This window comes from Lutzomyia longipalpis, chromosome 3 (genome assembly GCF_024334085.1).
Source record: "Lutzomyia longipalpis isolate SR_M1_2022 chromosome 3, ASM2433408v1".
Lineage (NCBI taxonomy): Eukaryota > Metazoa > Arthropoda > Insecta > Diptera > Psychodidae > Lutzomyia > Lutzomyia longipalpis.
In genome coordinates, this window is record NC_074709.1 from 26,917,805 (window position 1) to 26,943,103 (window position 25,299).

Here is a 25,299-nt window from a genome sequence, read left to right on the forward strand (position 1 = left end):
AAATACATTTTACTTACATTTTATTTAAAGTGAAATTTTATGTTAATGGGATGTGGCGTAAATCGCTTGTTTGAAGTAATTAGTTGATTTATCCATACAGAGACCGCACCATTTGAATTTTCCACAATATCCACACTCAATCTCCTTTTGTTGAATCACTTCGGGGAAATATATAATTCCAAATGCTCTGCATATGGTTGGTGAGCAAAGGGTGTGAGAGGAGAGAAAATAAATTGGAGTACAAGGAAAGGCTGAGGGGGGGAAGGAGGGGTAAAAATAGTTAAACACGACACACCAAAACTCACAATGGTAGGTTTGATTTATTGCTCTAATTAAATTGCAGGGCGCGATTTGCACTATTCATGATATACTTCATTGTCTGTACGCCGTCTGGATGAATTTTCCATCTGGAACATGGTGGATTTTCCCGGAGCTACGACATGGGGAAAGGGGGGATGGGGGGATTGGAAAAGTAAGCAAGACAAATGCTCTTCGTGGGAAGAAAATATTATGGAATTTCTCTTTCATTCCCTCCCGGACAAATTCTCTGGATTATTCAAGATAATTAAACGATAGAAATTATTCTCTGCACAATTTCTAGATTCTGCTGTTTTTTCCCTTTTTTTATTTCTGGGTGTGTCCCAGCAATTTTCCTAGGACTTTCCACATGAAATTTCCAAAAGACTCCAAAGGCTGTCAACCTTTTGCGTGCATCAGAAAAATCAAATGCTCGAGATTTTCTCTCAAAGCAACCTTTTTTTTACAATACATATTTCAATGCATTTTAAGCAAAAAGTTACCATGAATAGCAATAAAATATCATAAAACTGTCAGCTATGTTTCAACGTGCTCATTTTAATTATTCAAGGCAATAAAAATGCATTTTGTGCTGTAAATCGATAAAATTGCAATAAAATTTCCACTATGGATTTATAAGTATAATAAATTGGCATTAAAAATTGATAAAAATATCCACTAAGGGGTGGGTTAATCGTACTATTATGGGGGTATAAAAAACTTTATTCAATTACGAGATATTAATTTGCCAATGTGATATAAATAATTAAGATATAGATACGTTTGAATGGGGAATTTGAAGCTGGAAAGTTATTAAATTTTTCGATTTATTGATAAAAACTTCGAATTAGATAAATTTTCTCATAAAATGTCATATTACATGGTTGACCCATCCCTTGGACAATTGTACATGGAGACGAATTAAACATTTTTTTTAATAATTCGAATTAAATGAAGCTTTCTTACAGAACGTTTTATTTATTTTGAAAGGCTTTTATAATCAAATTATTGATAAAAACAGCAAAAAAGCAATTTTTCCTATAAAATGTCACGTTACAAAATTACCCAACCCCATGGACAATAAAATAAAAATAATTATTTTAATATTTTCCCCTCACATTACATATTTCTTTTTCAATCTATTTGAATAAAATTAAATTGAGAGTTTAATAGAGAGTATTTTATTTAAATTGCAATGGTACAACAGACTAAAAATCCCCACAGGATTAAACCTCAGACACATGGCAAACAAGTCCATGTGTTTGCATTTAATTTGCCACGAGGGAGGATTCTATTATTAAATTTTGCAGCTTATCGGTTCGCCGTCAATGCTGAATTGGCGTAAAAATTTTTTCAGGGTAAATCTAATCATTTTTATAGCCAATTTTCCCCACACGACTGATGAAATTTTCAATGGAAAAACCCACGCAGTTCCCAAAAATGGTTTAAATTGGTGTAAATTGGCTCATCTCATTTGTACGGAATGCTTCAAGTTTTCTCATTCATTTTGGAGACATTCCCATTATAATTTCACGCTTTTTTGGGTATTCAGTCACACGGAAGGGAAACTCACAGAGGAAATTTTTCCTTTGCAGTTTTTCTCGTTGGCCACCTAAAGTGGGCAAAATGGAGAAGTTTTCCCTCACAAGTGGTTCATTTTCCTCGATAAAATTACAATTTTCTTACCCATTTTCATGCAATAAACAAGAGAGGAAAAAACCCACAAGCAAGTTGGCTGGAAGCGTACCCCTATTAAAATATTAAAGTGCATGGGGAGAGGCTTCTGTGTGGTGAAAATTCATCCTTTTTTCCCACAACAGAGTGCAAGTTTTCTCAAATTCATGGACTTTTCAAAGTTTCGCCTCCCCAAAGAAACAAGCACTAGCACACACTTTCTCCTTTCATGTGTAAATTTTCTTAAGGAAAAACTTTTGAGACGATGCCCTCATGGTAATTAAACCATCTTCAAACTTTCAATTAGTTTTTTTCCCTCTCTCTCTATCTCTACTCCCACGCGGGCTTTTCATTTTCACGTGAGTGCGGAAAATTGATGCGAAAATGAAGTTGTAGAACAAACATGAACCACACATGAGTTTTTTTCGTTGGAAAATTTTTAATTCAATTTCAACGGTTAATTATTTCGAAACATTTTCCAATTAGCCACGCACAGGGGTAGAACGGAAAATTTTGCGGAGGAGTTTTTGAGTGGAAATTATCACGGAAAGTGATTGTTTTATTATATTTTAGTAATGGATTTTTGATTTGGTACATTACAGTCACGTGATATTCCGGGACGTTTTAAAAAGTTAACTCTTTGAGGTTTTTTGGTTTATACGTTGACCCATACGTTGACCCATACTTGAAACATTCTATTTTCCCTAATTTTAATAAAATTAATAGTTTCTTCAACTTAGGTATTAATTGAATTTACGTAAATGAGACCAAATAAATCATTCTGACTAATTATCCTAAAAAAGAGGAATTTGGGGATTAAATTTCAAATAAATTGGATATTGAGTTTTAATTTTGAGAAAGTAAAAAGATCTTGGATGTTTATTGAAACATTCTAACCAAAATCTTTTCAGAAAAAGAAAATTTTCTTTTTCCATTCGCAAAAGTCCTCCGAAAAAGAAAATTCCTAACTTTAGCACATTTTTGAGCTTTGAGACATAACACGTGTACACACATGTTCTTTAGCATTGAACGTTGTTTTTTTTTTGTACTATAGCAAAGCATCATCATGTGACATTTTTCATGACTACCCACCCCGCACAATGTTTTGCACTTTGGAGCTCCAATAAAAATAGAAAATGAATGGGGGTTGTATATTATACGGCGCATGTAAAATTTCCATCGAAGCAATTAAACTTTTCGTGAATTATTTCCTCAATTGTTTGAAATGTTGTTTATTGTGAATTGACTAGGTTGTGTGGAGGTGGGTTCACAGATCTCTCTTTTGCGCTCTCTCTGTTGGTACATATTGTGGATGTTTTATCACAATGCCTGTACGTGAATATTGTGTGCGCTTGGTAATCCCAAAGGAAATTTGTTGATGATGTGAGAAATGATGATGCACAATAAATGTGTTTAGTGTCTATAATCCATCCTTAGGGGATTTTGAGAAAATATACTTTGGGGCCTTTGGTGGGTGCGAAGAACAAAGGCACGGAATAAACAACTTCTTGTATTTTTGGGATGTTTGTGGGGAAAAATCGGAAGTGCAACAGCACTTGACGTTGCCAGTTCATTGACTGCGTGGAAATGCATTCACATTTAACCTGCTGGCCGCCAAGACCTTGGAGCTTCCTTAGAGCGCCAAGGTGGGGTCGTTGAACGACCCCAAGAAGGAAGTCGATTTTCTCATAAACTATAAAACCGGGAACTGTCGGGTCACTACCTTTAGACTCCTTATATAGTCCTCTTGCCCCTTGCATCACAAATTCGCCACCCGGAAACACGCAGAAGAAGATATTAGGGAAAAACATTTTTCACTCATTTTTCACACTTTCTTCGTGAGAAATTTGCCACGAAGTTGACCGCAACTGCTATTTTTTTTCACTACTTCCCCGCATTCCCCTCACTTCCCGCACCGTGATAAATGGCAATATTTCTCGAATATTCTTTATTGTTTTGCACATTTATATGCTTCTAATTATGTTTTATGTTGTTTATATTACTTATTCGCAATAATTCTGACACTGAGATGGTAAAGTGAGAAAGTAAACACAACCCTTCAACCCCCTTCAACCATATGATTTATGATGTGACTAACTTCATTCTAAGAAATTTTCCGCAGCATGGCCGTTACACCAATTTTTGAATTCCCTTCTTCTACATTTTCCTTAATAACTTTTCTTGTGGTGGACGGATTGAGCTGAAATTTTTACACAACCTCCTCAGATAACCAAAGAACTTATTTCCAAAAGATGGGAATGGTATCTTTTATATTTATTAAGTTATAGCACGAAATATAGGGCTGGGGTCGTTCAACGACCCCGCTTGGCGGCCTAGAGGTTAAAGAGACGCACATTGAAGGGAAATTTGAGAAGAGAGGTGTCTTTCGGGAAGGAATGTGACGATAGATGGGAATTTCAGAATTTATTTGTCCCCAATCGGTAATCACGTTTGGAATAATAAATGAACGGTCTGTTTTAATTATATCCAATCGTGTGAGAGAAAACCTTTTGAATTTATCTGAAAAATTCTTAAGCTGCCGCGTTTTTTTTTGTCTCTGACCACGTCGCAATGTTGGGAAAATCAATGAACTTCCGGGGCGCTGTCGCAGAACCACAAACTTCCTGCGACGGTGGTTCAGCTTAAAAATCCATCCAATAAAATCAAAGTGTCGCCTTTTCCCGCACTGCTCCACCTTAATTTTGTTCAGGAGAAGAGAAAGCTACAAAACATAAAATGTTGCGAGGAAAACTGCATTTTTATAGCTCCTACATGAGGTGGTAGCAAGAAGGCAAGAGAAGGATGGAAAAATGAGTAAATTGAGAACATGATGGCGAGAAAAGTTTTGTCGTTATTAAATTACGCTCATTTGAGATTTTTCTCGCTTTCCTCCTGAAGAGTAGGTAGGTATATAGGTAGTGTCTGTCCCGCCAAAAAAAAAGAGAGAGAGAGACGTGCGAGACACACAAACTTCTTGGACCGGAGCCCAATTCGTGAGGGAACATCTGTAGAAATTGCAATCTTCCTCGTTGTCTGACACTCTCTCAATGGTTTTGTTATCTTAAGCCCAGTTGGTGGTTTATTTTGTGTTCGTGTGGCTTTTGTAGTATTCCACATCTCTTGCACTTTTGCTCTTCTTTCGTATATTCCCGGTGTGTTTTCTTTATCCACTCTTCTATCTTACCGCATTCTCTTGTTTTTCGCACCAGAGTTGTAAGATGTTTAGTTTATCTTTTCTTTTATTGTACATTTCTTTTGCAAAGTCATGCAGATTTCGCACATATGGCTTAATTTTGCAAAAAAAATACATTTTTTATAATTATTTGGATTATTTTTTTGTCACGCCTCATTTACTATGAAATGTCACGTGGAATGTCTTACGAATAATCTAAAAAGCTTCTGATGAGAGCTTTTATTTCTTATTAATTTTGTATGAGTATCAAAAGCTCTAGAAATACAGAAAGAATATTCATTTTAAAGCTCTCTAATTTCCTTTTTAAAAAAAATCTAAAAATGAGGTTTATAACAAATGTCACGTAACATTTCATGACGCATCAAATAACATTTTACAAATTATTTTAGATGTAATAAAAAAACCTTAATCTACATAAAAATCTCGCACCAATCAGTCCTCAAAACAAATCTTATATATTGCTACAACAAAAAAAAAACAATCCCTTTAAAAAAATGAATACGTTTGAAGGAATAGTGGAAGAGACAAGAAGATGAAGAAAATGAATTTAGTGGGTTTCTCATCAAATGCATTGAGGAGTGTTTGAGCCTCTTACCGTGTATACGAAGACAAGAGAGTGAGGAGGAAAAGGAAGAATAAAAGAGAAGAACGAGCGCCCGCAGAGGACCAAATAAAAGACCAAGCGAAGAAATCACACCTTTTTTTTCTTCTCCCGAGGGATTCTTCATCTTCCACAAACCTGTTCTCATTTTCTATCTTCACCAGAATTTTGATTACATCAGTTTTGGTCCACACGGGCCCCTTTTTTTCTGGCTTTCAGCGCTTTCGGCATGAGTTTTTGGCGAAAAAAAAAGCCCGCGCTGTGTGAGATGGGGGAAGGAAATGTAATAAATTTATGCAAAATTCATAAATTTCCATTTTGGTGCATGCGGTTGTATTATATATTGGGCGAAAACGAAGCGGGAGATGTGTGTGGGAAGGTGCTAAATAAATTTACGATGATTTCGCGGTGCTGTGATTGCGGAAAGTCATTTTGGTTTCCTTTCCTGTCGATGTTTCTTTTTTTTTATTTAGTCTTTTCTAATCATATTTGTGATTTTTATTGGGAATTTTAATATTTTTTTGGTGTTTGAGGGGAGTTTTGAGGAATTTTGGAGGTCATGAAAGTTCAAAGAATTAAAGTTTCTGAAGAGATTTTCAACATTTTCTCAATATCTTGTGCCTGGACTTCAAAGTTCTAGATAGATCAGAGATTTCTGGCAAGAGTCTTAGCTAAAATTTCTCTCCTTTTCTTGGCATTAAATCCATCAATTCTCACAAATCAATTTATCTCCTAAATGCTTCAAAAGTGCTCTATCATCATCCTTTTTATTTACCATCTGCCTTGTTTTTATTCCTCAACAAGCCACCAAGTCTGTCACAAAGAGGATAAAATCCTCTCAAATGGTGGTGTTGTTTTCTCTCAAAATAAATCCAATTTTTGACTCTGTTAGATGATGGGTAAGAATAACAAAAGAGTCGTGTCAAGGATGTACAAATGTATGATTTTATGTATTCACTGTGAAACTTTAAAGATGCTGGTTGCAGATTGTAATCTCAAAAACATGCTCCAGTTGGTTGTTGTTTTTTTTGCCACTCTCGGGGTATCGATGGTGAGTGATTGTCTGGATGAGCCAACAAAGTCTTCTCTATGGCATTTTTTATTGGCACCCTCTCTCAATAAAATATTCACAGAAAAACTTGAAGGAAAAAAAATTCTCTCTTTATAGCGCTGGAATTCACGCTGGAACCCGTGGACGTCGCCGTCCAAGAAGGAAATTCCATTTTATTGCAATGTAGTGGACGAATGGACCCATCGGCACTCAAGGATGGCAAAACAGCCCCAAATATTCGATGGAGAGGACCCGATGGGCAGGAAATTGGAATTGTTGGGGACACATTTAGGTATGTTTGTTTGTTTCACACGCTCTTTCTGGGTCGTTCTATAAAGCAATTTTAATGGCAACCATTTGCTCCTAAATTGACCCAAAATTGACTGAATTTTTGAGCTTTTTAAACGTTCTTTTATTCCTTTTGTTGTGAAGGAATTTTGAGAAGAAAAAAGAATTTTTATTGAAATCTTTTTAGTTAGATGTAATAAAAAAATCGTTGGTATTATAGTGTTTATGCTTATCTGTGTTTCAAACCCTGTTTTTCTTTTAAAATGCTTTACTTTTGTTCATTCCAGCGACGCTTTTGTAATTTTTTTTGCGTATTTCAATGTTTTTATGATTTTTTCATGAAAATAAACTTCAAAATGATTTATTTTATAATTTTAACTGTTAAAAATTTTCTAATGAAAATTATTTGATAATAAAAAATTTAAATAATTTATTTATTTTAAAAGAATCAACCCTTATCAAAGAATATAAATAAAACGATATTTTGCAATAATATTTAAAAATTCCAACAATAGGACACAGCTGCAGAATGGTTCGCTGTACATTAGCTCAATTGAAGAGAATCGCGGCCTAACGGGGACATATCAATGCCTCCTGACTGCAGATGGGGTTGGCACAATAGTCAGCCGACCAGCAACAGTGTCGATTGCCGCGTTGCCGGAATTGAATCAGGAATTCAATGAAATCTACCTCTTTCCCGGACAGACGGCCTACTTTCGCTGCCTAACGGCCAAAATGCCCCCAAATGTCGCCTATAGCGTTGAATGGTTGAAGGATGATGCTCCACTGCTAATTGATGAGTCGCGTATGCTCATCCTCCAATCGGGAGCACTGGAAATTGATGAGCTATCCGCGAGTGATCGTGGGATGTACCATTGCAACGTAACCGCGGGTGGAAGTACGAAGTTGAGTAGTAAATCGAATTTGAATATTAAATCCACGGCTGGAGTTCCTGAGAGTTTCGCCTCGCCATCTTTTGTGGTTGTCCCCACGCCACAGACCGTCCGGGAGGGGGAAACAGTAACGCTGGAATGTGTGGCAAATGGGAATCCCAAGCCGGCAATAAGGTGGCTGAAGAATGGCGGGGATATTGATATGAATGACCTCGATTCGCGCTTCCGTATCATTGGGACGGGATCACTGCAGATTCTCTCAGCTGAGGACGGGGATTCGGGGGACTATCAATGCCGGGCAATTAATAGTGTTGACTCCCTGGATGCTAGTGCAACGGTTCTCGTGCAGGTGCCGCCGAAATTCATTCAGAGTCCCGAAGATAAGTCGGCGTTCAAGAAGGAAGAGTTGGAGCTTGAATGCGCTATTCATGGGAAGCCAATGCCACTGGTGCAGTGGCTGAAGAATGGTGATCTCATCACTCCCAATGACTACATGCAGATTGTCGGTGGGAGCAATCTCAAGATTCTGGGGCTCATTGCATCCGATGCAGGGATGTTTCAGTGTATTGGATCCAATCCAGCAGGGAGCATTCAAGCATCAGCTAGACTGGAAATCATTCAGCCAGGTTAGTTAAAAAAAAATTAATTTATAGGTTGCTTCAAAAATTTTGAAAATATACCTTTATTTGGGTTAAAAATAAATTATTTTCTTACAATTCTCAGAGAAGAAATGTTTTGTTTTCTTTGATTTTTGTTTTTTTGTATTTATCTTTTTTTTTAAATTAAAAAAAAAAGACGTTAAATTCGTTATAATAAATTAATTAACTCGCTACAAAATTGATTTTTAAGGTATAAATATGATTTTACAACCGTTCAATACTAATTAATTCGTCACCGTTTTTAAATTCACCATCTTCAACGTATAAATAGAAGTTTCTCTTTGAGATTAAAATCATTTTTGTGCACAAAAGTCTGAAAGAAAATTCCCCAGAAGTACAAAATGAAGTTAATTTTCAGAGGATTTTTGTTCTTTTTATTATTTTTGGGGGTATTAGGTAAAATTTCTTTAATTTCTCTTTTACTTTATTCAAACACAAATGAATAATAAATTATTTTTTTAAAATTATGATTTAGGTTTTAGAAATCGATTGCCTCATGTTCCTCCCAATCCAGAAGATTTAAGAAGATTTGGGCGGTTTGGATAATATTTGATCTAAATTAACCGAAAACGCAGACAAAAATATATAAAAAGAATTGTTTTTTTCTGTGCGCTTAAATAAACTCTTCACAAACCAAAAAATACGTTAATTTTCGAGGAAAAAAAAGTTTTAAGAAAAGAAGTTCTTGGATTCGAACTCACTGTTTTTTGGTTGCGAGTGTGACAAAAATTCTCCACGCTAATAATTTTAAGAAAATTATTCAAACATTTCTTTTCCGGTTAAAAGAAAATTAAGTAAAATTTCCTTAAAGATTTAAACAAATTTTTTTATTTAAAAAGTTTGTTCTTGATTTAATTTCTAATTTATTTTATTTTATTCTTTTATTTTTTTCATTGGTTTTCCTTCATTTCGTCGCATTTTATTCCTTTTAATTTTTGGATTTAATTACTCCGCATTTGATGGCAAAAAAAAATTAAATGCAAAAGAAGAAGAAGCAAAGAAGCGTGAAAAGGCTGAAAGGGGCAAGGGTAAATGGGATTCGCCGTTAACGCCCAAATCAGCCGCTGGACAGCGTCTCCTCAATACACGCCTCCTGTCCAAGAGTGCCTTTGATAGTTTACTGAACAAGGACAAGCGGAGAAATACGAGCGATGAGGATGGCAATTTGGGTGGTGATTACAATGATGACGATGCGGGGAATGATGAGTATGGGGATGATGAGGAGGATGAGGAGGATGATGAAGACGATGAGGGGACAATTCATCCGTATGGCCCAAATGTTGACCCGAAGAAACTCTTCAATTCCCTCATGAAGGCCAAAGAGAATGGGGATGATGTGGAGCATTTTTCTAATTTCGATTTTCCCCCAATCACACGCAAACGTACGCACGTAGATGCGAATTTGGAGGCAGCATCAACACCACTGCCGGGACCACCGAGGGATTTGGAAGCACAAATTGTTAAGCCGAGATTTATTTCTCTCAGTTGGATGGAGCCTATAAAGAATCCCGATGAAGTTATTTCCTACACAGTGTTCTACAAAATGACAACGAGTGATAGGTTAGTTGGGGAAAAAAGGATTTTAAGGGGGAAATTTGTGAGATTCGATCTCATGACATTTGGGTTGAGGGTGTGTGTTCTTGCTCATTAAACTAAATTTTTGACCAATTCTCAAAGTGGGATCTTGTACATGAATTACCTAATTTTTAATTTTTATTAAAAATAAATTCAGAGAACGAAAAATAACAACGAAATCCCGCGATGAGCAACAAGTCAACATTCAATCCCTTCTTCCGGGTAAAACCTACCAATTCCGCGTTGTTGGGAATAGTGTTCATGGCTCTGGCGAAAGTTCAGCTGTAAGTACATAAATCAATTTTAATTCACCCCCCAATGCTAATTTCCACCCCAAAATGGTTAGATCTTGGAGGAGAGTACGCAGCCAGAGGAGAACATCTCCGGACCCCCAAGAAGTGTTGAGGGTGTAGCAATTAGTCACCGTGAGATTCATGTTAAATGGGAACCACCCCTGATAACGAATGGAATTATTTCAAAATACAGAATTTACTATTTTGAGGTACAAATTTATTTGATTTTTAACTATTTTTTGAATATATTTTCACTCAAAAAACAATTTTCAAAACTTCGTGGTAGATTGAAGATGGGGCTGAAATGTACATGGATAGTACGGGGCTCGATGCAACCCTCATGGAGCTTCGTCCCTTCACGGAGTACACAATTTCCGTGGTACCTTTCAATCAGAACGGCATGGGGGACCCGTCGAATGAGATTAAAGTGAAAACGTACTCATCAACCCCCTCAGAGCCACCCCACAATGTTTCTCTCGAACCAACGAGCTCCACGGCAAGTTTCCCTTTGATTTCATTGCCTCAATTTGCCCCAACATCTAACCAATTCCCCTCTACCTTGTAGTCCGTGACAATTAGCTGGGAACCACCGCCGGAGGATAAGCGAAATGGACAAATAACAGGCTACAAAATTCGCTACAGAAAAATGAAGAAGCTCCAAGTTGAGACAACGCCTGGTAATGTCAGGCACTACGAGCTTCGGAACTTGGAGCGAAATTCGGCGTATCAAATTAAAATTGCAGCAATGACAGTGAATGGATCGGGTCCATTCACAGAATGGATGCACGCGCAGACATTTGAGAATGATCTCGATGAGACGAAGACTCCAAAGCAACCAGACTTCATTAGAAGTGAGTTCTCAATTTTATTTCTTTCATCATGGGTTGTATTTTGTCATCATGAAAAGTTTGAAATTAGCATCAAAATTAGGGGTTCTAAGAAAATTAGAGACAGATTTCATTTATTTCGGATTTTGGGATCGATTTTGTAGAAATTCTTTCAATTAATGGGTTTTTGATTCGTGTGAAAAAGAATTCTAAGATTTGATTGATTTGAAAAAATTAGTACAGAGTTTAGACCTTTTTAGCCACGACACATTTGTCTTTTTTAATGAAAATACACTTCCTTCAAAAAGTTTTTTAATCTAATTGTTTTTATAGAGAATTTTTGCATTTCTTACGATTCTTAATTAGTTAAAAAAAATTGTCAGTTTTGACAGATTTTGGAGATTTGAACAGCATAACCGAGACACCTTTTTGTACTAATTATTTTTTTTATTGAAATTTATTCTGTAGGAAATCGTGTCTTCTATAAAAATAACAACAAAAGAAGTAGAATTTAAAGTTCTTTAAAAATAATAGTAATACCTATTTTTAGACCCTTTCTGAGATACTTTTCTCTTCATCATTGAGTGAAATTCACTAGTCAGACTGTTTTAATTTTTTTTTAAGTTTCTTGAAGTTTTCTGAAGATTTTCTCTGGAAAATTAAAGATTAAATTAAAGATTAAGATTAAATTTCTTTTAAATTTCTCACGAAAAATTAAAGACTATTAAGTTCTCTTATAGGAAACTTAATATTTCTTAAGTCGGGCAAATTGTATATTTTTTATGATTTTTACGACTTTCTAAGTCCGGAAGCGATAAGAAAAAATCATCGAAAAACGTGCATTTATCCCGATTCAGCCTGATTGAAGATATTTTAAAAATTCTTTAGTTTTAGTACTTTTACACTGAAATATTTTTTAATGATGACATTTTAGACCTTTTACTCAGGGCACAAATGAAAAATTTGTCCCAGCTAAGTTTGTCTAAAACAAGTACTAATTCTTTAGAACTTTCAAATCTTGCAATTCTTTTTCACAGAATACCAAAAAAAAATCTACCCAATCTATTAATTAAAATATTTCCATCAGAATCAACCCCCAAAAAAATTAAGTTCTCATCCTGAAAAATTCTTTTTAAATAATAAATTAATTATTCAGTGTTTATTTTGATTTATTACAAAAAAAAATGGGGGATGAATTTTTAATCTCCCTCATCGAACTTTCAGCAAAAATTAATCTTCAATGATTTATTTGCACTTTGGCAAATTAATTGAGATGTGAAAATAAATTGATGATTAAATTGGCTGTGGGGAATAAAATATAATAATTCCAAGGGTGGGTTGTCTCTCCATCTCCACCCACATTTCGTTGCTGAATTTTATTTATTTGTAATTAAATTAAATTTTCAGCACGGCCGAGTGCGGAGAGTATTATTATAACGTGGGGTCCACCGAGGGATACAAATATAAAGCTGAGAGGCTTCATTTTGGGTTGGGGAAAGGGAGTTCCGGACGTTGAAACGCTGGAATTGGATTCAATTGCGCGGTATTACGAGATAAAGGGTTTAGAGCCGAATAGTGAGTATGTTATATCGCTCAAAGCGCGCAATCTCGTTGGGTATGGGCCACCGATTTATGACTACGTCCGGACACGTGAGGAAGCCTTGGTTGAGCCTCCAGCGCCCTTGGAGGTGCCTGTGGGGCTCAGGGCGATTACAATGAGCGCCAATTCGATTGTTGTGTACTGGACAGACACAACGCTGAGTAAGAGTCAGCAAGTGATCGACAATAGACACTACCTTGTACGCTACAACCCCGTGGCTACGTCCAGGTACAAATATCACAACACAACGGCCCTTAATTGCATGATTGGAGACCTCAAGTCGAGCACACAGTACGAATTTGCCGTGAAAGTGGTCAAGGGGAGACGCCAATCAGCTTGGTCGATGTCTGTATTCAATACAACAGCCCAGCAGAACCCCGTTCCACCGCCAAAGGATCTCGTAGTGCGCGTAGATGAGAGTAATCCGCAAAATGTGATCCTTCATTGGCAAATTTCCACGCAATTTGTCGATCAAATCACCGGATATCTCGTCTACTACACCACGGATACCTCAAAGAGGGATAGAGATTGGCTTATTGAGGCCATCGTGGGGAATTCACAGACAATGGCTGTCATTAGGAATCTTCTACCCTACACCACGTACTACTTTAAGGTTCAAAGTAGAAATGTTAAAGGGTACGGACCTTTTTCCGCAATGGTCTCTCACACAACGGGAAAAGGTAAGAAAAAAGCATGATAAGTTTTTTTTTAATGATACTGTAAACTGGTTAAAGAGACTATTGGGTTAATCGGTTAACACTCGAATATTTCAAGAAAAGTGAAGCGGGTTCGAATCCTGACTTTGTTGATTTTTTTTTAACTTTTTGTTATCATTCAAAAACAATTTTTTTGCAAAGAAGAAAGATTAAAAATGTCTTTAAAATTTACTTTGAAAAAAAAAAAAAAAAAACAGAAGTACTGACGCGGGAGCCAACATCAGTTCTTGGAGACTTAACAAATCCATCAATGCTGTACCTGATTATTGGTGTTGTTCTTGTATTGGTCCTAATTGGGGTGATTGTGGTGGCAATTGTGTGCCGCAGGAAGGCACCAACATCCCCGGATCACACGAAAAAGAGTTACCACAAAAACAACGCCGGGATCATTAAGCCGCCTGATTTGTGGATTCATCACGATCAAATGGAGCTGAAGAATATTGAGAAGAACAATCAGCAACCACCACAGACGCAAATAAGTGATGGAGCGTCAAGTAGTGGAGCTATGACACTACCAAGGTCCGTCATACATGACTACGATAGTGAGACACCCCTTTCGCACGTAACGAATTCCCTCGATAAGAGGAGCTATGTGCCAGGATACATAAGTAAGGGACTTTCTTGACCATTTAACTGGGATTGTTTGAAGTTTGTGGTAAAAATTTCTTTCTAATAAATCAGCAACTCCAATGAGCACCTCAATGGAGAGACCACAGTTCCCAAGGACGCAGTACAGCATGTCAAGTCAGGGACACATGTCCGTGGGGCAGACTCCAGTAGCACAGACACCTGAGAATCCCTACACGTATGAAACGATGCCCTCAAATTACAGGTTAGTCCTTTATTCTTCTTTATATTTTTGAAACTTAAGAGATGTTCCACAATTGGGCCAAAATTGTCCCACAATTGAGCCATTAAACTTAATCTTTTAATTTCTCTTGCTTATTTTATATTATTGATTATTGAAATTTAATTTTAATTGTAAAAGAAAACTCAAAGAATAAGAGAGAAAAAATCAACTTTATTTTCAAGCAAAATGCTTGAAAAGTTTTGTTTCAGGCCTAAAAAATAGTAGATACAAGCCTAAAAGGTATTAAATTGAAGCTCAAAAAGTATTAAATTCAAGCCTTTATTTTCTTAATGAAAGAAAAATCAATTTATGTCGTCAACCTGAATTATACCTTCGCACCGCCAAAGACACATGAACAATTCAATTTATTTTTTCTCCTGACATATAAAATGATGCTTTGCTGTACAAATATCATCATTCCATTGACCAGCTGGAGTTTTAAAGTACAATTCCATACAAAATTCCTTTTGGTACCTCCCACCATTTGGTTCTCCTTGGTACCAATTGATGTAGACTGTCTTCGTAACAGTTGTTCCATCGCTTATCCAACGGAAATCCTTGTCTTGATCATAACGAATACCTCCGAGCCAAATGTGAGACTTCTTTGTGTCTGGAAGATGAACCTCAGCTCGAACTGCTTTAGTCACCTCATCATTTTCCCGGGCGGATTTAATTGAGAGCAAAGTTAGGTTTTGTTCGGTACAGAAATCGAGAGCTTGGAACCAAGTTAGCTGCAAAATTTTTTTCAATATTTTATGGAAAATTTTATTAAATTCCTTAATAAAGTATTTCTTAAAGTTTTAAACCTCAGCCTTGGAGATGAAGATCTTTTTGCAATCAGAAAGTTCCTTTTCAATTAGATCCGTAGCAGTGATCAGTGTGAAGTAACTCACAAAGAGGATAATCGCAAGGTGCAAATTCATTTTAACTTTTTGAAGATTTTTCTTTAAAAGAAAAGTTTGAAAAGAAAATTTTATCGTAGAACTGAAGAATTTGATTAATTAATCAAGCTTTTATACTGAAAATTTTATCTAAAATGAGGAAAATTCTATAAAAAAAAAATAAGCACTTGAGTAAATTAAAGAAAATTATCGAGTTCAGGTGTTTAAGATTTCTAAATAAGACAGAATATTTCCTAAGGCTCTAAAGAAATTCTTGTTTGTTCTTTTAACACCTGAACTGAAGAAAAAGCTTTCATTTGAACAATCCCTTCATTGCTTCACATCTTTTGCTGAGAATTTCTTTTTTTTCTTTGCATAAAATTCAGTATTAAAGTTCAGTTGATACGTTTAATCTTTTAGTTTGTAGAGAACTTTGAGTTCTAAAGGAAATTCTCAAGAAGAAAATATTCAAAAGTAAAGAATGGCGTTGAAGTTTCTTCCGGTTCTCCTTCTAAGCTGCTTCGCAATGAGCACGGCACTACAAGTTACTGAGAAGGAACTTTCTGATGGGAAAAAGATCTTCATCTCCAAAGTTGAGGTAGAATCTCTAAATAAATTTTAATTACTCGACGAACGAAAGTTTTAAGCAAAAACAAATTTTGAGGTAATTTGCAGCTAAACTGGTTCGAAGCTCTCGATTTCTGTATCCATCGTGACCTTACGTTGCTCTCAATTAAATCCGCCAAGGAAAATGAAGACGTAACAAAAGCAATTCGGGCTGAATTGAATTTTGATTCAAAGAAATTGGCTCATGTGTGGACTGGAGGTATTCGTCATAGTCAAGATAAGTATTTCCGTTGGATAAATGATGGAACTAAAGTTGTTAAACGAGTCTACACCAATTGGTTCACTGGAGAACCAAATAATGGTTACTGGAAGGATGAATTTTGTCTTGAAATTTACTATAAAACCAAAGAAGGGAAGTGGAATGATGATAAATGTCACGTGAAGCATCATTTTGTATGTCAAGAAAAGAAATAAATTGATTGATTTTCTTGTTTGCTGATTTGCAGTTCAGAATTGAAAAGAAAATTAAGTCTTTTTTTAAATTAATTTTGATGGGAAAGGAAAGGGAGAAATGTTTTTTTTTTATTAAAAGGCGAATTTTCGGTCTCAGATTGGCCACCAATGAGAGAAGATAAGGAGAGTTGTGTTGTGGATGTAGTGATTTTTTGTTATTTCTTGACGTGGTTAATTTTGTCTATTACTTGCCCTGAGGAAGGACTTAAATAGTCCGAAACGTTGGCCGGAAATAAAAATTAATTAGCCGAGTGAGAGACCGAAAATCCGCCTTTTAATAAAACATATTTCGCCTACGGTCGTCCCTTACAAAAAAAAAGGGAGAAATGTTGTCTAACTTTATGATTAATTAAAATCATTAGGAAGCCTACAGAATCTTGAAGAAAAATGAAAGAAAAACTTTTTTCTTTCTGACCTTCTGAGATTCAGACATTCTGAGATTTTTTTCTAGAGATCTTTTCTTTTTCGACGTTAAATTGTTTTTCTATCAAAAGTCCTGAACAAGATCTCATTTATGATCAAAACTTCATTGCAGGGGCTCTCGCGATACAGAACGTAAGGGCCCTTTAATGAATGGAAATGTGTCAAATAAAAAAAAACTTCTTTTTTCCAACAGAATTTTATTCTTCAACCAAAGGAAAATCACATTTTCTTCATTTTATTTTGTTCTTTTTTCACAAACAAAATGATGTCTTGCACTGCAGGGAAAATCATTCCATTTTCCATCTTCCTTCCGGAATAATATTTCCAAGCAATATTCGTTGTTTTGGTAATTTGTGGGCTCTCCGGTATTCCAGTTTGTGTATTTGTAGCCCAATTTGTTGGTTATTGGTTGGGAGTCGCTTACCCAGCGGAAGGAACTGTCTTGATGATGTTCAATGCCTCCAATCCAAACTTGAAACTCCTCCGTACGAATGACTGTCTTGAGTTTCTCACTCAGTTCGGTGTTTTCTTCAGCTGATTTAATCTTAGCAAAGGTGAGGCCATTGCGGATGCAGTAATCGAAGGCATCGTTCCAATTTAGCTGAAATTAAGTTCGAAAGGAATTGAAAGAATCCTTAAAATTCGTAACAATTTTTTTTCTAAAAAATTTACCTTAATTTTGGAGATATAAACAGTTCTTCCGGTTAATTCCTTCTCAATAAGTGTCTGATCAGCGCCACAAAACGTTAAAAAACTCACAAAAAGAACAAATAAAGTGTTGCTGAAAGCCATTCTTAGACGTTTTGAAGATCTATTCAAGCTGAATTAATTTCAATCCTTCCTTTTATACTAAATCATATTTTTAAACAATCAAGAGAATTCTTTGAAAATGTTAAGCAACAAAATTTTTAAAAGCAAACGATAACAGATTTGTTGCAACAGATGCTATAGAATAAACAAGAACTTTACTAATAAAAGAAGAATGAGAAAATTAATTTTCTTCAGTTTTGAGAAAAACATTTCCTTGTGAGTTAAATAGTTGGTAAATTAAATCCAGAGAATGTTGCTTCGTTCCTTGTTTGTTCTTTTTATAACTTTCGTAACATTCTGCAACGCTGAGGAAGAACTTATTGAAACAAAGTTAACAGGAAAAACGATCTATATCTCAACAATAAAGGTTAGCTTTGATAATTTTTAAAAATCTTACGAATTTTTTTTAAGATTCTAAAACATTTTCCTGCGAAATAGCTTCCGTGGTTCCAAGCTCTTAATCATTGTGTTAAAAATGGCTACACAATGGTGTCAATTAAGACATTTGAAGAGAATAAAGAACTCCTTAAAGAACTCAAAAGGGTGATTAGGACAGAAGATACACAAGTTTGGATTGGAGGCCTCAAACATCATCAATTTGCAAACTTTCGTTGGGTAAGCGATGGAAGCCACGTAGCAACAGCTTCAGGGTACACCAATTGGGCCCCAGGGGAGCCAGCTGATTCCTTCTATTACGATCAATTTTGCATGGCGATGTTGTTCAGAAAAGGCAGCGCTCCGTGGGATGATTTGAATTGTTGGGTTAAGAATCTTTTTGTTTGTGAAAAACGAGATGATTGAGAGGCTATTTTTGTTATCTCACCGTTTTGTTGAATAAAAAAGAAGAAGAAAGACAGCTTTTCGATTAAATCTTTTAATCATAAAATTAGGATTTTGATTAAAAAAAATTTTGACTGTAAAAAATCATTCTTCTGACCAAAACGGAACATTCTTCTAATCTAAAGCAGAATTTTTTGACTAAAATTCAAATTTTCTGATCAAAAGATGGAATACCAGTTTTTTGTCAAGTTTTTGGAGAAAATCTTTTGATGAAATAAACCTTTTTAGGGTACTGAATAAAGTTTAAATGCAAAATAAAAACTTAAAGGAGTAAAACATTTTTAATTAAATAAAGAAATTAAAATTTTTTCGACCCTTAAATCGAAAGAAAATCATTAGAAATAAATAAAATCAACTATTTACCCACATTGGATTTGAACCCAAAATCATTAGCTTGCAAGTGATGCACTTTAACCAATTGCACCAAGAGGAACATTAATTGGAATTAGTATAGATTTATTATTTATTTTATTTCATCGCTATTTTTCACATAATTTTGGAGGTTTCAAAAAGTAATTAAATTTTCCCTAATTTTTCCTCTTATCCGGAAAAATTAAAGTGCCAAAAAGTCTTTAATTTGAATAAAACGGCTAATTTTAAGATCATTTCCTTCTTGAATTGTTTAGTAATCCATCAATAACGTACGCCCCGGGGATTGCTGTTGATGCAGCGCCTAAACGGGGTAAAGGGCACCCCCTGAAGAGCTTCAGTGGCCCACCGAATACAGGGGCGCCCATAATTCCCGGTAAGATCCAAAAAAGAGATTTTTTCTCCAAAACAAAAAAAAAAGAAAAATTCTCTGACTCTGGTTTGTTTTTGTAGTTCCCGCCGTGACAATTCGTCCGCAGAATTCGTCACCATTCAAGAAACCCAGTTTGGCATCCAATGCACTGGCTAATCGTCTCCAAAATGGCTCTGGGGTTGTCGCCCATTCAGCCGATGAGGTGCAGCGCTTAGCGCCGAGCACATCAACGGAGGAACTGAATCAGGAGATGGCGAATCTCGAGGGGCTCATGAAGGATCTCAGTGCAATTACAGCCAATGAGTTTGAGTGCTAAGAACAGCCACCTTCCTACGCCAGAATTGCCTCAAGAGGAGCGAGAAAGAAGCGAGAGAGAGAGAGAGAGAGTCAAAGATGACCCGGAAGTGTGATTCGCGTGTTCAGAGTGTTTTTCGCATGCGTTTTATTTTACAATTTTTGAGAGAAAACAAAAGACGAATTTCTTTTTCGAATCCTCTTGAGTTTATTCGTGGACATGATTTCATCTTAAAATTAATTTTTAATTTAAATTTTAGATAAATTTTCGTTGTGATAAAAGCAAATTCTCCGGACAGAGAGAAAGAAAAAAAAGGTGAGAATTTGCCCTCGAAAGGAATCTCTTCTTTGTGGAAGGGATTCCATCTTCCCGCAGTTTTATCGATAGGTACAAAATTATCTGCCACTTTTTTTTTTAATCTTATGTAGATTTATGTATTTTAGAAAAAAAAATACAACACAATTTGAGAGGTTTTTTACATTTTTTCCACCATCCAGAAATGACAGATTTTTTTTTTAACAAAAAAAGGCTTTTCCTATATTTTTAAGGGATATTTTTAAAGAATATTTTGTGGAGTTTGCGATGTGTTCAGAAAGTTCTACAAAGTAAAGTTTTAATTAAAAAATTTGAACAACTTTAATGAACTGAATCATACTATTGGTTCGTAGATTGTTTGGTGACAATTACTATAAATGAAACCTGTACCATTCATAGAATATTCCACCGGATTATTTCTGTTTTCTCCGTTTTTTGGCGAAAATTCTCAGATTTTTTGCCAAAGTTAAAAATTCAAATAATTTAATTTTCTTCCCATGAAATTCCCAAGGAATTTCTACGACATGGATAATCAATGTCCATGGATAATCCCACAAATTTCCATGGATATTTCGCAAAATTCTCCACATTTGTTCTCCGACCATCAGAACTTTTTGAACAAACCGCAAACTCAAAAGAGTGTGCACAAAAACAATGAAGAATGTCTGTTTTAGTTAAAAATAATATATTATTTTGTACATTTTTTTGTGATTTATCAACTTAAGTGAGTTTTTTTTAATTATTTAATTTGAAATGAATGTAAAATATAGAAAACAAATGAGGTTTAATTTTTAGATTTATTAATTTGAGTGAGAGAGTCTTTTGTGAATGAGATTTTTATTTTCTTTGATATACACAGAGAACACACATTAGCATTTAAGGAAGAAAGTAACAAAAAAGAAATGCGAAAACATCACTGAAAAATCATCCAATCGAGGTTTCATCCCTCGTTGAGAAAACCACCCAAAATCGATGGTTTTTGAACAATTTATTATGAAATGAGAACTTCTTATAAAATATTCAATTTTTAGCACAATGAAAATGCTTCAGAACTTTTTTGGGGCATTGTGAGGCCATTTTAAACGGATATAGTGCCATTTTTTGGTGTATTTTACAATAATTATATTAATAACATATTTATTAAACATCTTTTTTCCTTTTTAACTGTATAAAAAATAATGTTTTGTGGGCAAAATAATAAAAAAAAACAGAAGAAGAATTGAAAAGGAAATGTTGCAGAAAAAGGAAGAAAACAGAACCGTTGGGATTTGAAAATTTGTGTCTTGACTATTCGAATTTTATTGTGCTCGTGCTAAGTTCGAAAGTGAAGCCTTTTAGTCGAGACACACTGAAAGAATATTTGAAAAATTAATATTTCATTACCAACAGTATTATTTTTTATTTTAATTTTATAGAGAAAATAACATTTTATTGTGTCTATAGAGTAGTTTCAATAAACCATTTTCATCATCAAACATTTTTAGCAGTATTTTACATAAAAAAATCGTCCTTTTGCAATGAAAACACAGCTAAAATGTTCTTCCCAGTGAATTGATTTTTTAATGATTTTTTGCCAAGCAAATTTCCTCGAAAAGAAATTTAAAAAAAACCTTAAAATTAAAGACTAATTTTCCCAGTAAAAACCAATATCCCCCTTGAGGAAAAAAAAACATTTTCTACCACAAAAACTATTCCCAGAAATTAAAAAGAAAAAAATCATTGTAAATGTTTATAAAATGTAAATAAAAAAATCGTAAACAACCAAGTAAGAAAAACAAAATATTCCCTATAAACGTAAAATGAAAAAAAGTAACATTAATTACATTTAAAAATATTTTACTACAAATCCACGTATTTAATACCAAGAAGATGAAGTAAAATAAAAATCCTTACTGCCACAATTTTTGTCACAAAAAAAAAGAAACTTTTTCACCTTTTCATTGCACAATGAAAATATATTTTCCAACAATGCAATGATGGAAAATTAATAAAAATAAATCCTTTTTCATTTGGAAAAATAAATATATAATTGAAATGGAAAAATAGAGGCGGAATTTAATTGCCCAATTTGGAAGATATAAAAATAAAAATAGATAAAATGGGACGAAAAAAAATGACGACAAAGATGTTTTATAATTTTAAACTTCAAGCGAAGAATAAAAGTAATGTTTCGTAAATATTTTGTGCGTTTTGTTATAGGGGAAAAGGGATTTTTCACATTGATTTTTTAAACGTTCGAAAATGAGCAAGTTGTGTTAAGCATTCCGAACCCAAATAGTAGCTTAAAGCAAAATTTTATAGGTAAGTACCTAACTTTTTAATATTTTCTCAATACTCAAACCAGCTGTTCTAACAGAAAAGATTCTGTTAGTTCAATAAAAAAAAATATTTTTAAAGTAAAAACTTGAGGATTTTTTCTTAAGAAGGAAACCAATTTATTTCAAACAAATTGACTTAGAAATTGAAAAGAAAGTGAGAAAAAATATGTAATTTTTTTAAAATGTTTTTCTCACTCAACGTCTTTGTCTTAATTTCTCCGTTTATATCCCTTCCCAAAAAAATCTTTTAGATATAAGAAAACTCCTTATTTCATTTAATTTCTCTCAAATTGCCCAATATTCATTGGCAGTGTTCCTTTATTTAATCACGCTTTTCACAAACGTACAAACGTCTACGCCAACAGGTGTTATCACTCCATTTGCCACCATCTTTGAAAGACATTTGCATGCAGAATTCATCATTTTGAGTTCTATGGGGCCTTCCTGTGGGTTCCTTTGGGGCCCAATTGGTGTACGAAGTCTTTGACAATGCAGTTCCAAAACTAATCCAACGGAAGTAGTCATCCAGATCGTGCCTAAGACCTCCAATCCAAACATTTTCTTCGTCAGATTTAATTACACTTAAAAGCGCATTTGTTAGCTCTTCATTCTCCTTCTGAGACTTGATCATGGCGAAGGTGAAGCGTAAACGATTACAATTGTCTAAAGCTGTGAACCACGGAGCCTTTTAATGATTTTTTTCAAAGGATATTATTTATTTTCTAGGTTAAAAATTACTTCAAATTCCATTTCAAAATTAAGAATAAAATATATTCACCTTTGATCTGGAGATGTAAACAGTTCTTCCAGTAAGTTTTACTTTATCATAATCCTCAGCATTGCATAATGCAAGAAAGCTCACCAGGAAAACTCCAAAAATATAAAACTTCATTATTTGTTTAAAGAAAATCGAAGACTGAGATGAAAGAAATTCCTTAAAACTAAGAAAATTGACTTTCAAATCTCGCTTTTATACTCCAAAAGTTCTCCTGGAAAATCAAGAACTTTTGCATTGTTGAGAAATCTGTTTGAGCATATGGAAGTTCTTTAGTTATTAATACAGACGTTGAAATACAAATAGGAATATAGAAGTTCTTTTAATCGTAAATAGTTTTCGTTTTTTTTATAATCTTTAAATTTCTTTTTAAATTTATTATTAAAACTAAAATAAATATTTTGAATATTAGTCTCCGATATGATCAAGATCTTTTTTTTTTCTAACATCGAATAAGAACATAAAAATTACCCCATACGACGGTATTTGTCTCTCATTTAATATTTAATATTAATTTAAAAGGATTTTCAAAAGAAACCTCTGTTTTCCACTTGAGAAGCATTTAATTGGGGAAAATTCAGCAATGAAAGCCAAACTATGTGTTTTATAATGAAATAATAAAGGCAACAATAAACTTCTCATTAACAGCTCGTTAAACTTCTGCATTATTAGAAAGTTATGCATGCAGAAACCACAAAAATGAGCAACAAGTTTTCTTTTTTAATAGATGGGGGTGGAAAAAGAAGTAAAGTTCGCAGTGAAGAGAAAACATTTCAGCATGAGAAGGTAAAAATTCCTTGCGTTACGACGATGCGAGAATTTTCTCACGCCTCGCATGGGAAGGTGGGGGTGGCTGGATGTTTAATTTATTCATCAGCAGCAGCCCCAGACCTCGAAGAATGTGACACAGTTGAGTGGAAAAACACAACAAAGTCATTTAGTGGTCAATCTATTATTGAACATGGGACTTTCACCAGCAACACCGCACTAGGCAGGCTGGAGGACTCCTTTTTCTCAATCAATGTCACCACGTACCCAAAATGAATGGGGCCACACTGCGAGAGCTGAATTGATTCAAAGGGAGAGAGGGGATGCGTGGAAAAAGGGAAAATTTATAGATTTATAATTCTATGAATAAATTGATGAGTATTAAACAAGAAGAAGCTCGAAAAGATTTATTTGTAGTAAGTGCGTAGTTATTAAATGTGTTCAATGAGTGTCCTCAGAAAAAAACTAGAAATTGGGGAAATTGTTAAAAAAAAAGAATTAAGATTTCAACGTTTATTAATATTGAGTTTACTAAACAATAGTGTAGGCTGTTGCACTAAAATTGACAATTTTTAGCTATTTTTTTTTACAATTCTAACATTTGACGTTATTTTTCTAATAGACTTTTAACACTTGGAGGGTATACGAATTTCTAACCTCAATCTTTGACCTTAATTTTCTATTATAAAGAAAACGTTTTTTCAATTTTTTTTAGACGAACTTGTAGTAATTGAATTCGCCTACACATACACATAAATGTAGAATTTATCTAGATAAGTTTGACGTTTCTTTCCTAATATTTAACGATTTAACGTTTTTTATGGTTTGACGTATTTTATTTCTTTTGTTTTACGTTTCTTTTCGAGCATTTGACAGCTATTTCTTGAAATTTGTTGTAACCGTTTTAACGTTTGACGTGCTTTTCACCGCCTCGTCTTATTTTTTTTTCTTACGTTTTCAGTTTCTTTTCTAACAATTGAAAATAATCCTATAGGATGTCCATCTTTTAACCTAAAAATAAATCGTTTTAACCTGTAAAGAAATTAAAAGCTTTAACTATCACAACTTTTCTTCTAAACTACGTTTCTGGTTTGTACGTTTGTAAGAAATTCGCGGCCATCTTGTTCTTTTAAAACTCTAATCTTAAATCTTTCTTCTCTTCAACTCTGTGCTGAAGCTTCTTTTAGCTCAATTTTCGGGGGACATTTTCTCACTGTACACGAAGACCTCAACGTCTTCTTCCTTGGGCCACGCACGACCTCCCCAAAAATGAACCACCCACACCCCTCAGCGCGGACACAGCCACATGTAGCCATGGGTATTCCCGTTTTAAATATTTCAAAATAAAACTGTGCCATCGCCATGGTGGCCCGCGTGACCACAACATACGCCGGTCTTCGGGAATTGAACTTGATGACCAGGTGGAGACAACCACCACCCACCCAGGAAAGCTCCCCCAGCCCAAATTGGCAAACACGGCCGGCCGGTGGGGGGCTGGCTTTCGTGGCAATCGCTCTTCGATTGTAAAGTACACA

General features: G+C 34.7%; 6 protein-coding genes across 7 annotated transcripts in view; 3 read left to right on the forward strand and 3 right to left on the reverse strand.

Moving 5' to 3' along the window:
• Positions 1-22,082, forward strand: part of LOC129793475 (neogenin) — a 45,989-nt gene extending 23,907 nt beyond the window's left edge. Inside the window, exons 2-13 of one of the 2 annotated variants that reach the window (XM_055833548.1) lie at positions 6,934-7,108; positions 7,620-8,623; positions 9,643-10,216; positions 10,389-10,515; positions 10,578-10,733; positions 10,811-11,020; positions 11,090-11,375; positions 12,759-13,631; positions 13,865-14,275; positions 14,349-14,499; positions 19,178-19,296; positions 19,374-22,082. In XM_055833548.1, the coding sequence (XP_055689523.1) occupies positions 6,934-7,108; positions 7,620-8,623; positions 9,643-10,216; positions 10,389-10,515; positions 10,578-10,733; positions 10,811-11,020; positions 11,090-11,375; positions 12,759-13,631; positions 13,865-14,275; positions 14,349-14,499; positions 19,178-19,296; positions 19,374-19,609 (4,322 nt within the window). In that variant the 3' untranslated portion in view covers positions 19,610-22,082. The remainder of the gene's footprint in view (positions 1-6,933; positions 7,109-7,619; positions 8,624-9,642; positions 10,217-10,388; positions 10,516-10,577; positions 10,734-10,810; positions 11,021-11,089; positions 11,376-12,758; positions 13,632-13,864; positions 14,276-14,348; positions 14,500-19,177; positions 19,297-19,373) is intronic. The other variant, XM_055833549.1, reaches the window with a different exon arrangement.
• Positions 14,783-15,511, reverse strand: LOC129793546 (C-type lectin BpLec-like). Its single transcript, XM_055833655.1, has 2 exons — positions 15,324-15,511; positions 14,783-15,248 (listed from the first exon to the last, which is right to left on the reverse strand). The coding sequence occupies exons 1-2, from the start codon at positions 15,438-15,440 to the stop codon at positions 14,883-14,885; spliced, it is 483 nt and encodes a 160-aa protein (XP_055689630.1). The 5' UTR covers positions 15,441-15,511; the 3' UTR covers positions 14,783-14,882.
• LOC129793550 (L-selectin-like) lies at positions 15,754-16,490 on the forward strand. Its single transcript, XM_055833658.1, has 2 exons — positions 15,754-15,996; positions 16,074-16,490. The coding sequence occupies exons 1-2, from the start codon at positions 15,880-15,882 to the stop codon at positions 16,437-16,439; spliced, it is 483 nt and encodes a 160-aa protein (XP_055689633.1). The 5' UTR covers positions 15,754-15,879; the 3' UTR covers positions 16,440-16,490.
• On the reverse strand, positions 17,079-17,712 carry LOC129793545 (C-type lectin mannose-binding isoform-like). Its single transcript, XM_055833654.1, has 2 exons — positions 17,574-17,712; positions 17,079-17,502 (listed from the first exon to the last, which is right to left on the reverse strand). Exons 1-2 carry the CDS (start codon positions 17,691-17,693, stop codon positions 17,137-17,139), a joined length of 486 nt encoding a protein of 161 aa, XP_055689629.1. The 5' UTR covers positions 17,694-17,712; the 3' UTR covers positions 17,079-17,136.
• On the forward strand, positions 17,846-18,567 carry LOC129793547 (C-type lectin 37Db-like). The gene is made up of 2 exons (XM_055833656.1): positions 17,846-18,078; positions 18,150-18,567. The coding sequence occupies exons 1-2, from the start codon at positions 17,962-17,964 to the stop codon at positions 18,510-18,512; spliced, it is 480 nt and encodes a 159-aa protein (XP_055689631.1). The 5' UTR covers positions 17,846-17,961; the 3' UTR covers positions 18,513-18,567.
• A 439-nt stretch (positions 22,083-22,521) lies between the features above and the next one.
• LOC129793548 (pulmonary surfactant-associated protein A-like) lies at positions 22,522-23,155 on the reverse strand. Its single transcript, XM_055833657.1, has 2 exons — positions 23,000-23,155; positions 22,522-22,906 (listed from the first exon to the last, which is right to left on the reverse strand). The coding sequence occupies exons 1-2, from the start codon at positions 23,111-23,113 to the stop codon at positions 22,544-22,546; spliced, it is 477 nt and encodes a 158-aa protein (XP_055689632.1). The 5' UTR covers positions 23,114-23,155; the 3' UTR covers positions 22,522-22,543.
• Between the last annotated feature and the right edge of the window lie 2,144 nt (positions 23,156-25,299).